Source organism: Salvelinus fontinalis, unplaced genomic scaffold (genome assembly GCF_029448725.1).
Source record: "Salvelinus fontinalis isolate EN_2023a unplaced genomic scaffold, ASM2944872v1 scaffold_0107, whole genome shotgun sequence".
Lineage (NCBI taxonomy): Eukaryota > Metazoa > Chordata > Actinopteri > Salmoniformes > Salmonidae > Salvelinus > Salvelinus fontinalis.
Genome location: NW_026600316.1, coordinates 328659 through 342523, shown reverse-complemented (window position 1 = coordinate 342523; position 13865 = coordinate 328659). Strand labels below are relative to the sequence as shown.

The following is a 13865-nucleotide window of genomic DNA, read 5'->3' as shown; positions in this document are numbered from 1 at the left end:
GTGATGGCTTCTGATTGGGCCTCCTACAAAGACCTAGTGATGGCTTCTGATTGGGCCTCCTACAAAGACCTAGTAATGGCTTCTGATGGGCCTCCTACAAAGACCTAGTGATGGCTTCTGATGGGCCTCCTACAAAGACCTAGTGATGGCTTCTGATGGGCCTCCTACAAAGACCTGGTGATGGCTTCTGATTGGGCTTCCTACAAAGACCTAGTGATGGCTTCTGATGGGCCTCCTACAAAGACCTAGTGATGGCTTCTGATGGGCCTCCTACAAAGACCTAGTGATGGCTTCTGATGGGCCTCCTACAAAGACCTAGTGATGGCTTCTGATGGGCCTCCTACAAAGACCTAGTGATGGCTTCTGATGGGCCCCCTACAAAGACCTAGTGATGGCTTCTGATTGGGCCTCCTACAAAGACCTAGTAATGGCTTCTGATGGGCCCCCTACAAATACCTAGTAATGGCTTCTGATGGGCCCCCTACAAATACCTGGTGATGGCTTCTGATTGGGCCTCCTACAAATACCTAGTGATGGCTTCTGCTGGGCCTCCTACAAAGACCTAGTGATGGCTTCTGATGGGCCTCCTGCCTGATGGGCCTCCTGCCTGATGGGCCTCCTGGCTTGATTCTAAAGTCAGAGAGAGCCCACTAATACCCTGTTCTCTCAGTACTGGTGGGAATCTTTTCATATGAGGCTTTCCATTATGGTTCCACTAGCAGGGGGATGTTTAACCAGGCTAACCCAGTTCAGCTTGGCTCGGCAGTGGGAAAAGGGCTTTCTGTATGTTAGCCCTGGACAGAATTTGTCTACTGTGTCTGGCTGTGTGGAGGTTGGACGGGAGGGAAGTGTCTGGCCGTGTGGAGGTTGGATGGGAGTGTCTGGCTGTGTGGAGGTTGGATGGGAGTGTCTGGCTGTGTGGAGGTTGGATGGGAGTGTCTGGCTGTGTGGAGGTGGACGGGAGGGAAGTGTCTGGCTGTGTGGAGGTTAGATGGGAGTGTCTGGCTGTGTGGAGGTTGGATGGGAGTGTCTGGCTGTGTGGAGGTTGGATGGGAGTGTCTGGTTGTGTGGAGGTTAGATGGGAGGGAAGTGTCTGGCTGTGTGGAGGTTGGATGGGAGTGTCTGGCTGTGTGGAGGTTGGATGGGAGGGAAGTGTCTGGCCGTGTGGAGGTTGGATGGGAGGGAAGTGTCTGGCCGTGTGGAGGTTGGAGGGGAGGGAAGTGTCTGGCTGTGTGGAGGTTGGACGGGAGGGAAGTGTCTGGCTGTGTGGAGGTTGGACGGGAGGGAGGTGTCTGGCTGTGTGGAGGTTGGATGGGAGTGTCTGGCTGTGTGGAGGTTGGATGGGAGGGAAGTGTCTGGCTGTGTGGAGGTTGGATGGGAGTGTCTGGCTGTGTGGAGGTTGGATGGGAGGGAAGTGTCTGGCTGTGTGGAGGTTGGATGGGAGTGTCTGGCTGTGTGGAGGTTGGATGGGAGTGTCTGGCTGTGTGGAGGTTGGATGGGAGTGTCTGGCTGTGTGGAGGTTGGACGGTGGGGAAGTGTCTGGCTGTGTGGAGGTTGGATGGGAGGGAGGGAAGTGTCTGGCTGTGTGGAGGTTGGACGGGAGGGAAGTGTCTGGCTGTGTGGAGGTTGGACGGGGGGGAAGTGTCTGGCTGTGTGGAGGTTGGACGGGAGGGAAGTGTCTGGCTGTGTGGAGGTTGGACGGGAGGGAGGTGTCTGGCTGTGTGGAGGTTGGATGGGAGGGAAGTGTCTGGCTGTGTGGAGGTTGGATGGGAGTGTCTGGCTGTGTGGAGGTTGGATGGGAGTGTCTGGCTGTGTGGAGGTTGGATGGGAGGGAAGTGTCTGGCTGTGTGGAGGTTGGATGGGAGGGAGGGAAGTGTCTGGCTGTGTGGAGGTTGGACGGGAGGGAAGCGTCTGGCTGTGTGGAGGTTGGACGGGAGGGAAGCGTCTGGCTGTGTGGAGGTTGGATGGGAGGGAAGTGTCTGGCTGTGTGGAGGTTGGACGGGAGGGAAGTGTCTGGCTGTGTGGAGGTTGGATGGGAGGGAGGGAAGTGTCTGGCTGTGTGGAGGTTGGATGGGAGGGAAGTGTCTGGCTGTGTGGAGGTTGGACGGGAGGGAGGGAAGTGTCTGGCTGTGTGGAGGTTGGATGGGAGTGTCTGGCTGTGTGGAGGTTGGGTGGGAGGGAAGTGTCTGGCTGTGTGGAGGTTGGATGGGAGTGTCTGGCTGTGTGGAGGTTGGACGGGAGGGAAGTGTCTGGCTGTGTGGAGGTTGGAAGGGATGGGAGTGTCTGGCTGTGTGGAGGTTGGACGGGAGGGAGGGAAGTGTCTGGCTGTGTGGAGGTTGGACGGGAGGGAGGGAAGTGTCTGGCTGTGTGGAGGTTGGACGGGAGGGAGGGAAGTGTCTGGCTGTGTGGAGGTTGGACGGGAGGGAGGGAAGTGTCTGGCTGTGTGGAGGTTGGATGGGAGTGTCTGGCTGTGTGGAGGTTGGACGGGAGGGAAGTGTCTGGCTGTGTGGAGGTTGGAAGGGATGGGAGTGTCTGGCCAATAGGGTGGATGGGGGGGTTCTCGGCGAGTCCAATAGGGTGGATGGGGGGGTTCTCGGCGAGTCCAATAGGGTGGATGGGGGGGTTCTCGGCGAGTCCAATAGGGTGGATGGGGGGGTTCTCGGCGAGTCCAATAGGGTGGATGGGGGGTGTCACACCTTTGTCCCAGCTAACACACCTGACTCCAATAATCACCTAATCCTGATCCTCAGTTTAGAATGCAATTAGTTGAACTCAGGTGTGTTTACTAGGGGTGGGGGGAAAGTGTGACTCCAATTAGGACTGGAGGACTGGAGCTGCCCAGGCCGGCCACGGTTACAGCCTTAATCCCCTTAATCAGCCTATAACCCATAATGACAAAGCAAAAACATGTTTTTAGAATTTTTTTGTAAAAAAATCAAATATGACATTTAAGTATTCAGGCCCTTTTACTCAGTACTTTGTTGAAGCACCTTTTGGCAGCGATTACAGCCTCGAGTCTTCTTGAGTATGAAGCTACAAGCTTGGCACACCTGTATTTGGGGAGTTTCTCCCATTTCTTCTCTGCAGGTCCTCTCAAGCTCTGTCGGGTTGGATGGGGAGCGTCACTGCACAGCTACTTTCAGGTTTCTCCAGAGATGTTCAGAGACTTGTCCCGAAGCCACTCCTGCATTGTCTTGACTGTGTGCTTAGGGTCGTTGTCCAGTTTGAGATCCTGAGCAGGTGTTCATCAAGGATCTCTCTGTACTTTGCTCTGTTCATCTTTCCCTGGATCCTGACTAGTCTCCCAGTCCCTGCCACTGAAAACATCCCCACAGCATGATGCTGCCACCACGATGCTTCACCGTGGGGATGGTACCAGGTTTCCTCCAGACGTGACGCTTGGCATTCAGGCCAAAGAGTTCAATCTTGGTTTCATCAGACCAGAGAATCTTGTTTCTCATGGTCTGAGAGTCTTTAGGTGCCTTTTGGCAAACTCCAAGCGGCTGTCATGTGCCTTTTACTGAGGAGTGGCTTCCGTCTGGCCACTTTACCATAAAGGCCTGATTGGTGGAGTGCTGCAGAGATGGTTGTCCTTCTGGAAGGTTCTCCCATCTACACAGAGGTACCACAGGAACTCTGGAGCTCTGTCAGAATGACCATCGGGTTCTTGGTCACCTCCCTGACCAAGGCCCTTCCCCCTCCGATTGCTCAGTTTGGCGAGGCGGCCAGCTCTAGGAAGAGTCTTAGTGCTTGCAAATAAATGTCCGATCAATTGAATGTACCACAGGTGGACTCCAAGTTGTAAAAACATCTCAAGGATGATCAATGGAAACAGGATGCACCTGAGCTCACAGCAATGGGTCTGAATACTTATTTGCCATAATTTCTAAAAACCTATTTTCACTTTGTCGTCATGGGGTATTGTGATGTCATTATGGAGTATTGTGATGTCATTATGGAGTATTGTGATGTCGTCATGGGGTATTGTGATGTCATTATGGAGTATTGTGATGTCGTCATGGAGTATTGTGATGTCGTCATGGAGTATTGTGATGTCGTCATGGGGTATTGTGATGTCATTATGGAGTATTGTGATGTCGTCATGGGGTATTGCGATGTCATTATGGAGTATTGTGACGTCATTATGGAGTATTGTGATGTCATTATGGGGTATTGTGTGTAGATTGAGGATGAAAATGAATTTAATCCATTGTAGAATAAGGCTGTAAAGTAACAAAATGTGGAAAACTGTCGAGGGGTCTGAATACTTTCTGAATGTGATGTCAGAGAGGGAAACCGGTGTTCGTTTGTTTTGAATGAACTTCCTTCTTTGTTGTAAACCGACGTTTCACCAAGTATTGATTCCAGCTGTAAAGTTGGACTTTAAAATGGTATAAACTGACCGGCTTGACGCTCTCAACAACCCATATTAAAATCAGGAGATGAATGTCTGAACGTGTATCAATGTTAGCTGGTTAAAACTCAGATTCTGTTCAATGAGAATAAAGGTGTGTTATTTGTCTGTCTCTCTGTCTGTCTCTATCTTTGTCTGTCTCTCTCTGTCTCTCTCTCTGTCTCGTCTGTCTCTGAAAGCTGAGCATGATTTGGTTTTGTGATAGTGATTTTTTTATTTTATTTAACCTTTATTTAACTAGGAAAGTTAGTTTAGAACAAATTCTTATTTTCAATGACGGCCTACCGGGGAACAGTGGGTTAACTGCCTTGTTCAGGGGTGGAACGACAGATTTGTACCTTGTCAGCTCGGGGGATTCGAACTTGCAACCTTTTGGTTACTAGTCCAACGCTCTAACCACTAGGCCAGCCTGCCTCCTCTAACCACTAGACTACCTGTCTCCTCTAACCACTAGGCTACCTGCCTCCTCTAACCACTAGGCTACCTGCCTCCTCTAACCACTAGACTACCTGTCTCCTCTAACCACTAGACTACCTGTCTCCTCTAACCACTAGGCTACCTGCCTCCTCTAACCACTAGGCTACCTGCCTCCTCTAACCACTAGGCTACCTGCCTCTAACCACTAGGCTACCTGCCTCCTCTAACCACTAGGCTACCTGCCTCCTCTAACCACTAGGCTACCTGCCTCCTCTAACCACTAGGCTACCTGCCACCTCTAACCACTAGGCTACCTGCCTCCTCTAACCACTAGGCTACCTGCCTCCTCTAACCACTAGGCTACCTGCCTCTCCTCTAACCACTAGGCTACCTGTCTCCTCTAACCACTAGGCTACCTGTCTCCTCTAACCACTAGGCTACCTGTCTCCTCTAACCACTAGGCTACCTGCCTCCTCTAACCACTAGGCTACCTGCCTCCTCTAACCACTAGGCTACCTGTCTCCTCTAACCACTAGGCTACCTGTCTCCTCTAACCACTAGGCTACCTGCCTCCTCTAACCACTAGGCTACCTGCCTCCTCTAACCACTAGGCTACCTGCCTCCTCTAACCACTAGGCTACCTGCCTCCTCTAACCACGAGGCTACCTGTCTCCTCTAACCACTAGACTACCTGTCTCCTCTAACCACTAGGCTACCTGTCTCCTCTAACCACTAGGCTACCTGCCTCCTCTAACCACTAGGCTACCTGTCTCCTCAAACCACTAGACTACCTGCCTCCTCTAACCACTAGGCTACCTGCCTCCTCTAACCACTAGGCTACCTGCCTCCTCTAACCACTAGGCTACCTGCCTCCTCTAACCACTAGACTACCTGCCTCCTCTAACCACTAGACTACCTGCCTCCTCTAACCACTAGGCTACCTGCCTCTCCTCTAACCACTAGGCTACCTGCCTCCTCTAACCACTAGGCTACCTGCATCCTCTAACCACTAGGCTACCTACCTCCTCTAACCACTAGGCCACCTGCCTCCTCTAACCACTAGGCTACCTGCCTCCTCTAACCACTAGGCTACCTGCCTCCCTCCTCTAACCACTAGGCTACCTGTCTCCTCTAACCACTAGGCTACCTGCCCCCCTCCTCTAACCACTAGGCTACCTGCCTCCCTCCTCTAACCGCTAGGCTACCTGCCTCCCTCCTCTAACCGCTAGGCTACCTGCCTCCCTCCTCTAACCGCTAGGCTACCTGCCTCCCTCCTCTAACCGCTAGGCTACCTGCCTCCTCTAACCGCTAGGCTACCTGCCTCCTCTAACCGCTAGGCTACCTGCCTCCTCTAACCGCTAGGCTACCTGCCTCCTCTAACCGCTAGGCTACCTGCCTCCTCTAACCGCTAGGCTACCTGCCTCCTCTAACCACTAGGCTACCTGTCTCCTCTAACCACTAGGCTACCTGTCTCCTCTAACCACTAGGCTACCTGCCTCCTCTAACCACTAGGCTACCTGCCTCCTCTAACCACTAGGCTACCTGCCTCCTCTAACCACTAGGCTACCTGCCTCCTCTAACCACTAGGCTACCTGCCTCCTCTAACCACTAGGCTACCTGCCTCCTCTAACCACTAGGCTACCTGCCTCCTCTAACCACTAGGCTACCTGCCTCCTCTAACCACTAGGCTACCTGCCTCCTCTAACCACTAGGCTACCTGCCTCCTCTAACCACTAGGCTACCTGCCTCCTCTAACCACTAGGCTACCTGCCTCCTCTAACCACGGGGCTACCTGCCTCCTCTAACCACGGGGCTACCTGCCTCCTCTAACCACTAGGCTACCTGCCTCCTCTAACCACTAGGCTACCTGCCTCCTCTAACCACTAGGCTACCTGCCTCCTCTAACCACTAGGCTACCTGCCTCCTCTAACCACTAGGCTACCTGCCTCCTCTAACCACTAGGCTACCTGCCTCCTCTAACCACGGGGCTACCTGCCTCCTCTAACCACGGGGCTACCTGCCTCTCCTCTAACCACGAGGCTTCCCTGTTAAGTTCATGTTTTAAGTATCCCTATATTTCTGTTATTACGGGGCTATCACTCAGTCAAGAGTGCGCCTGCGCAGGGAGTCAAGTGGTTGATGGACCTAGCCTGGAGTGTAATGGCCACCTTGTAGTGTGTTCGTACGGTTTAGTAGGTTGATGGACCTGGAGTGTAATGGCCACCTTGTAGTGTGTTCATATAGTATAGTAAACTTTGTTAAAGTGGAACCTTGTCGTTGTGTCATTTCGAGTTAACATACCTGCCGCCCCGAACGAGGCTGGGATGATACCAGTATCCCGTCCTCTCTTTTTAGTCCTTTTTAAAAAACCTGCTGTGTGTAAAATATGACCTGCTATAGATGAGAAAACGGATACATGCCACTCTGGATGACATCATCATAGGGGTTCTGATTGGCTGTGATGTTCAGGGCTTTTGGCTTTAATAGCGGAGGTGGAAAAGTACCCAGTTTTCAAACTTGAGTTAAAAGTAAAGAAACCTTTTAATAGAAAATGACTCACGTAAAAGTCACCCAGTAAAATACTACTTGAGTAAAAGTCTAAAAGTATTTGGTTTGAAATATCCGTATTAATAATTTCAAATTCCTCTTATATTAAGCAAATATTATTTTGTATGAATGGACAGCCAGTGGCCCACTCCAACACTCAGACATTATTTACAAACAAAGCCTCTGTTTAGTGAGTCCTCCAGATCAGAGACAGTAGGGATGACCAGGGATGTTCTCTGTTTAGTGAGTCCTCCAGATCAGAGGCAGTAGGGATGACCAGGGATGTTCTCTGTTTAGTGAGGCCTCCAGATCAGAGGCAGTAGGGATGACCAGGGATGTTCTCTGTTTAGTGAGTCCTCCAGATCAGAGACAGTAGGGATGACCAGGGATGTTCTCTGTTTAGTAAGTCCTCCAGATCAGAGACAGTAGAGATGACCAGGGATGTTCTCTGTTTAGTAAGTCCTCCAGATCAGAGGCAGTAGCGATGACCAGGGATGTTCTCTGTTTAGTAAGTCCTCCAGATCAGAGGCAGTAGGGATGACCAGGGATGTTCTCTGTTTAGTGAGTCCTCCAGATCAGAGGCAGTAGGGATGACCAGGGATGTTCTCTGTTTAGTGAGTCCTCCAGATCAGAGACAGTAGGGATGACCAGGGATGTTCTCTGTTTAGTGAGTCCTCCAGATCAGAGGCGGTAGGAATGACCACGTGAATTTCAGTCCCCCCCGTCCGTCCGTCCATCCTGTTAAACATTCAAAATGTAACAAGTACTTTGGCTTGTCAGAGAAAATGTAGGAAGTAAAAGGTATTTTCTTTAGGAATGTAAGTGAAGAAAAAGTTGTCAAATGTAAATACTAAAGTACAGATACCCCCCCAAAAAACGAATTATGGAGGCCTCCCGGGTGGCGCAGTGGTCTAAGGCACTGCATCGCAGTGCTAACTGCGCCACCAGAGTCTCTGGGTTCGCGCCCAGGCTCTGTCGCAGCCGGCCGCGACCGGGAGGTCCGTGGGGCGACGCACAATTGGCATAGCGTCGTCCGGGTTAGGGAGGGTTTGGCCGGTAGGGATATCCTTGTCTCATCGCGCTCCAGCGACTCCTGTGGCGGGCCGGGCGCAGTGCGCGCTAACCAAGGGGGCCAGGTACACGGTGTTTCCTCCAACACATTGGTGCGGCTGGCTTCCGGGTTGGAGGCGCGCTGTGTTAAAGAAGCAGTGCGGCTTGGTTGGGTTGTGCTTCGGAGGACGCATGGCTTTCAACCTTCGTCTCTCCCGAGCCCGTACGGGAGTTGTAGCGATGAGACAAGATAGTAATTGCTAGCGATTGGATACCATGAAAATTGGGGAGAAAATGGGATAAAATATATATAAAAAAAATAAAAAACGAATTATGTAGTACTTTAAAAATATTTCATATTTAAGTACTTTACACCACTGCTTTATATTGTAATAAGAATGTAGGTACGTAATATTACCATTGGAGAATGAAGGATCTTTCTCTGTTCTGAAATAGAGCTGTTGAACAATAGTAGCCAGGCTGCTAAATATGACGTTACCACGTGTAACATACAGGACTCAGCAAAGCAGTGTTTCCTCGTTTCAAAACACAAGTAAACAAAAAGATTAAGAAATGTTGTCTGACAGTAGAATGTGTTTGGGTATCAGGTTTTTTGTGTGTTTTTAATAGATTTTAAAAACCAACCTACCCAACCGTTTCTCTTTCAGCCAGCTCAGCTATTCTCATAAAACATAAAACTACATGAGGCTAAATCAGGTGCGTTACACACACTGACCGAGTCCCCAGTCCAACGCTAGAGTTCATCTGTAAACGCTAGTTGTGGAAGGATTTCACAGCCTCAGTTGTACTCCATTATAAAAATTCAGAAAACAAAACATATTTTACATCGGTTTAAAGATGAACTTCTTGTGAATCCAACCACGGTGTCAGATTTATAAAAAACAAATAAAATAAACCTATGATCATCCGAGACACACACTGACTGAGTCCCCAGTCCAAAGCTAGTTGTGGAGAGAGGGAGAGAGAGGGGGAGAGAGAGGGGGAGGGAGAGGGAGGGAGGGAGAGGGAGGGAGAGGGAGGGAGGGAGGGAGAGAGAGGGAGGAAGAGGGAGGTAGAGAGGGAGGGAGGGAGGGAGAGGGAGGGAGAGGGAGAGAGAGGGAGGGAGGGAGGGAGAGGGAGAGGGAGGGGGAGAGGGAGGGAGAGGGAGGGAGGGAGAGGGAGGGAGGGAGGGAGAGGGAGGGAGGGAGAGGGAGGGAGGGAGGGAGGGAGGGAGAGGGAGGGAGGGAGGGAGGGAGGGAGGGAGGGAGAGGGAGGGAGAGAGATCGCTCTCTGGTCTTCTCTCCTCGTTCTCCTCCTGCCTGTGTTTCAGCACCCATCCCCCCCCTCACTCTGTCTGCAGCTTGGTTGCTGCTACTCTGAGCCTTGGAGAGACACACCGAGGAAGAAGTGGTGTCTGCTGGGTCCTAGTGTTAGAGGAGTTTGAGTGGAGTTGCGTCTCTCTGTTGAAGCGGGAGAGAGAACGAGAGTTTACAGCTCTTAAAATGGTTGATGTTATGTTTCATCTGGTTCTATTCAAATGATACAGTAGTAAAGGGAGCTGGTTTTATTCCAGTTGTACATTAGTAATGGGAGCTGGTTTTATTCCCGTTGTACATTAGTAAAGGGAGCTGGTTTTATTCCAGTTGTACATTAGTAATGGGAGCTGGTTTTATTCCCGTTGTACATTAGTAATGGGAGCTGGTTTTATTCCAGTTGTACATTAGTAAAGGGAGCTGGTTTTATTCCCGTTGTACATTTAGTAATGATACATTAGTAAAGGGAGCTGGTTTTATTCCCGTTGTACATTTAGTAATGACACATTAGTAAAGGGAGCTGGTTTGATTCCAGTTGTACATTAGTAATGACACATTAGTAAAGGGAGCTGGTTTTATTCCAGTTGTACATTAGTAATGACACATTAGTAAAGGGAGCTGGTTTTATTCCCGTTGTACATTAGTAATGACACATTAGTAAAGGGAGCTGGTTTTATTCCCGTTGTACATTAGTAATGACACATTAGTAAAGGGAGCTGGTTTTATTCCCGTTGTACATTAGTAATGACACATTAGTAAAGGGAGCTGGTTTTATTCCAGTTGTACATTAGTAACGATACATTAGTAAAGGGAGCTGGTTTTATTCCCGTTGTACATTAGTAATGATACATTAGTAATGGGAGCTGGTTTTATTCCAGTTGTACATTAGTAAAGGGAGCTGGTTTTATTCCCGTTGTACATTAGTAAAGGGAGCTGGTTTTATTCCCGTTGTACATTAGTAAAGGGAGCTGGTTTTATTCCCGTTGTACATTAGTAAAGGGAGCTGGTTTTACTCCAGTTGTACATTAGTAATGGGAGCTGGTTTTACTCCAGTTGTACATTAGTAATGATACATTAGTAATGGGAGCTGGTTTTATTCTAGTTGTACATTAGTAATGACACATTAGTAAAGGGAGCTGGTTTTATTCCAGTTGTACATTAGTAATGATACATTAGTAATGGGAGCTGGTTTTATTCCAGTTGTACATTAGTAATGACACATTAGCAAAGGGAGCTGGTTTTATTCCAGTTGTACATTAGTAATGAAACATTAGTAATGGGAGCTGGTTTTATTCCAGTTGTACATTAGTAATGATACATTAGTAAAGGGAGCTGGTTTTATTCCAGTTGTACATTAGTAATGATACATTAGTAATGGGAGCTGGTTTTATTCCAGTTGTACATTAGTAATGACACATTAGCAAAGGGAGCTGGTTTTATTCCAGTTGTACATTAGTAATGATACATTAGTAATGGGAGCTGGTTTTATTCCAGTTGTACATTAGTAATGACACATTAGTAATGGGAGCTGGTTTTATTCCAGTTGTACATTAGTAATGATACATTAGTAATGGGAGCTGGTTTTATTCCAGTTGTACATTAGTAAAGGGAGCTGGTTTTATTCCAGTTGTACATTAGTAATGACACATTAGTAATGGGAACTTCTACTGTCAAGCTAACTCGCCAGTCTAAGTAGCGGTAGATCTGTTCTATGTGTTATAGATCTGTCATTCTCATTGAAAGCCAGTCTAAGTAGCGGTAGATCTGTTCTATGTGTTATAGATCTGTCATTCTCATTGAAAGCCAGTCTAAGTAGCGGTAGATCTGTTCTATGTGTGGTGTTTCTATGCTTCTCGTTCTTGTCTTTTTTACTTTCGGGTTTGTACACCGGCTTCAAGCACCCTAAAATATTGTATTTTCAGTCGTCTACTAAAAATAAATTTCACAGCCGTTTAGATGGTGCAGCGATTCTCCTACGCTTGTTTTGCCACAAACTGAAATTAATCAAACTATTAGAATTTTAGCAACCAGGAAATGGAGGAGTGATTTCTGCATATGTCACCTTAAAAAAATAAAAATAAGAATAAACATTATCCACCAATCACTTTATCAGATTGTGTTGGAGTCCTTCGGACCAGAAATCAATTGACATGTCCTGTCTGTCTGTCTCTGTCTGTGTCTGTCTGTCTGTCTGTCTGTCTGTCTCTGTGTATTCATGTGTCTGTCTGTCTGTCTATTTGTCTGTCTGTCTCTGTCTGTGTCTGTGTGTATTCATCTGTCTGTCTGTCTGTCTGTCTGTCTGTCTGTCTGTCTCTGTGTATTCATGTGTCTGTCTGTCTGTGTATTCATGTGTCTGTCTGTCTGTGTATTTGTCTGTCTGTCTCTGTCTGTGTCTGTGTGTATTCATCTGTCTGTCTGTCTGTCTGTGTCTGTCTGTCTGTGTATTTGTCTGTCTGTCTGTGTATTTGTCTGTCTGTCTGTCTGTGTATTTGTCTGTCTGTGTATTTGTCTGTCTGTCTCTGTCTGTGTCTGTGTGTATTCGTCTGTCTGTCTGTCTGTCTGTCTGTCTGTCTATTTGTCTGTCTGTGTATTTGTTTGTCTGTCTCTGTGTATTTGTCTGTCTGTCTGTCTGTCTGTCTGTCTGTCTGTCTGTCTGTCTGTCTGTCTGTCTGTGTCTGTGTGTATTCATCTGTCTGTCTGTCTGTGTGTATTCATCTGTCTGTCTGTCTGTGTGTATTCATCTGTCTGTCTCTGTCTGTCTGTCTCTGTGTATTCATCTGTCTGTCTGTCTGTCTGTCTGTCTGTCTGTATGTCTGTCCTTCTGTCTGTCTGTCTGTCTGTCTGTCTGTCTGTCTGTGTCTGTGTGTATTCATCTGTCTGTCTGTCTGTCTCTGTGTATTCGTCTGTCTGTCTGTCTCTGTGTATTCGTCTGTCTGTCTGTCTGTCTGTCTGTCTGTCTGTCTCTTTGTCTCTCTGTCTCTCTGTCTGTCTGTGTATTTCAACATTTTATACGGTATATCGGCCAAGTCTAGTTTCGGTGTTCACGACCTTTAGAGAGACGTTAGAGAATAAACATCTGAGATGTGTCAGATAAATGATATCCAGCTCAGGGCTCCAGTTATGCTCGTGGTTGGTTCATTTACTAGCTAGATGTCAAGCTTCTTGGTTCCAACAGAGACGTTCAACCCCCCTCCTGGATTATTGTTTTAAATAGCGGCCCTTGTGTGTAATACTGTATACCCCTGTATGGTCCAGAAACAAAATGGACATCTGGATACCAACCAATCCTAACCTACATGGACTAGACCTTAACCAATCATCTCTCTCTCTCTAGACCTACATGGACCAGACCTTAACCAATCATCTCTCTCTGTAGACCTACATGGACCAGACCTTAACCAATCATCTCTCTCTGTAGACCTACATGGACCAGACCTTAACCAATCATCTCTCTCTGTAGACCTACATGGACTAGACCTTAACCAATCATCTCTCTCTCTCTAGACCTACATGGACCAGACCTTAACCAATCATCTCTCTCTAGACCTACATGGACCAGACCTTAACCAATCATCTCTCTCTGTAGACCTACATGGACTAGACCTTAACCAATCATCTCTCTCTCTAGACCTACATGGACCAGACCTTAACCAATCATCTCTCTCTCTAGACCAGACCTTAACCAATCATCTCTCTCTCTCTAGACCAGACCTTAATCAATCATCTCTCTCTAGACCAGACCTTAATCAATCATCTCTCTCTCTAGACCAGACCTTAATCAATCATCTCTCTCTGTAGACCAGACCTTAATCAATCATCTCTCTCTGTAGACCAGACCTTAACCAATCATCTCTCTCTCTAGATGGTGGTGAAGACCTACATGGACATGGACCAGGACAGCGAGGAGGAGAAGCAGCAGTATCTCAACCTGGCTCTCCATCTGGCCTCCGAGTTCTTCCTGAGGAACCCCAACAAGGACGTCCGTCTCCTGGTGGCCTGCTGCCTGGCTGACATCTTCAGGATCTACGCCCCCGAGGCCCCCTACACCTCACACGACAAGCTGAAGGTAACTGGTATAACCTTCATCTAACCTTCATACAACCTTCACACAGCCCCTACACCTC

The 13865-nt window shown here is 48.3% G+C and overlaps 1 protein-coding gene across 1 annotated transcript in view; it reads left to right on the top strand.

Moving 5' to 3' along the window:
• Positions 1 to 13865, top strand: part of LOC129843299 (sister chromatid cohesion protein PDS5 homolog A-like) — a 93066-nt gene that overhangs the window by 5914 nt on the left and 73287 nt on the right. The window contains exon 3 of the mRNA XM_055911926.1: positions 13604 to 13807. Coding sequence (XP_055767901.1) covers positions 13604 to 13807 — 204 coding nt within the window. The remainder of the gene's footprint in view (positions 1 to 13603; positions 13808 to 13865) is intronic.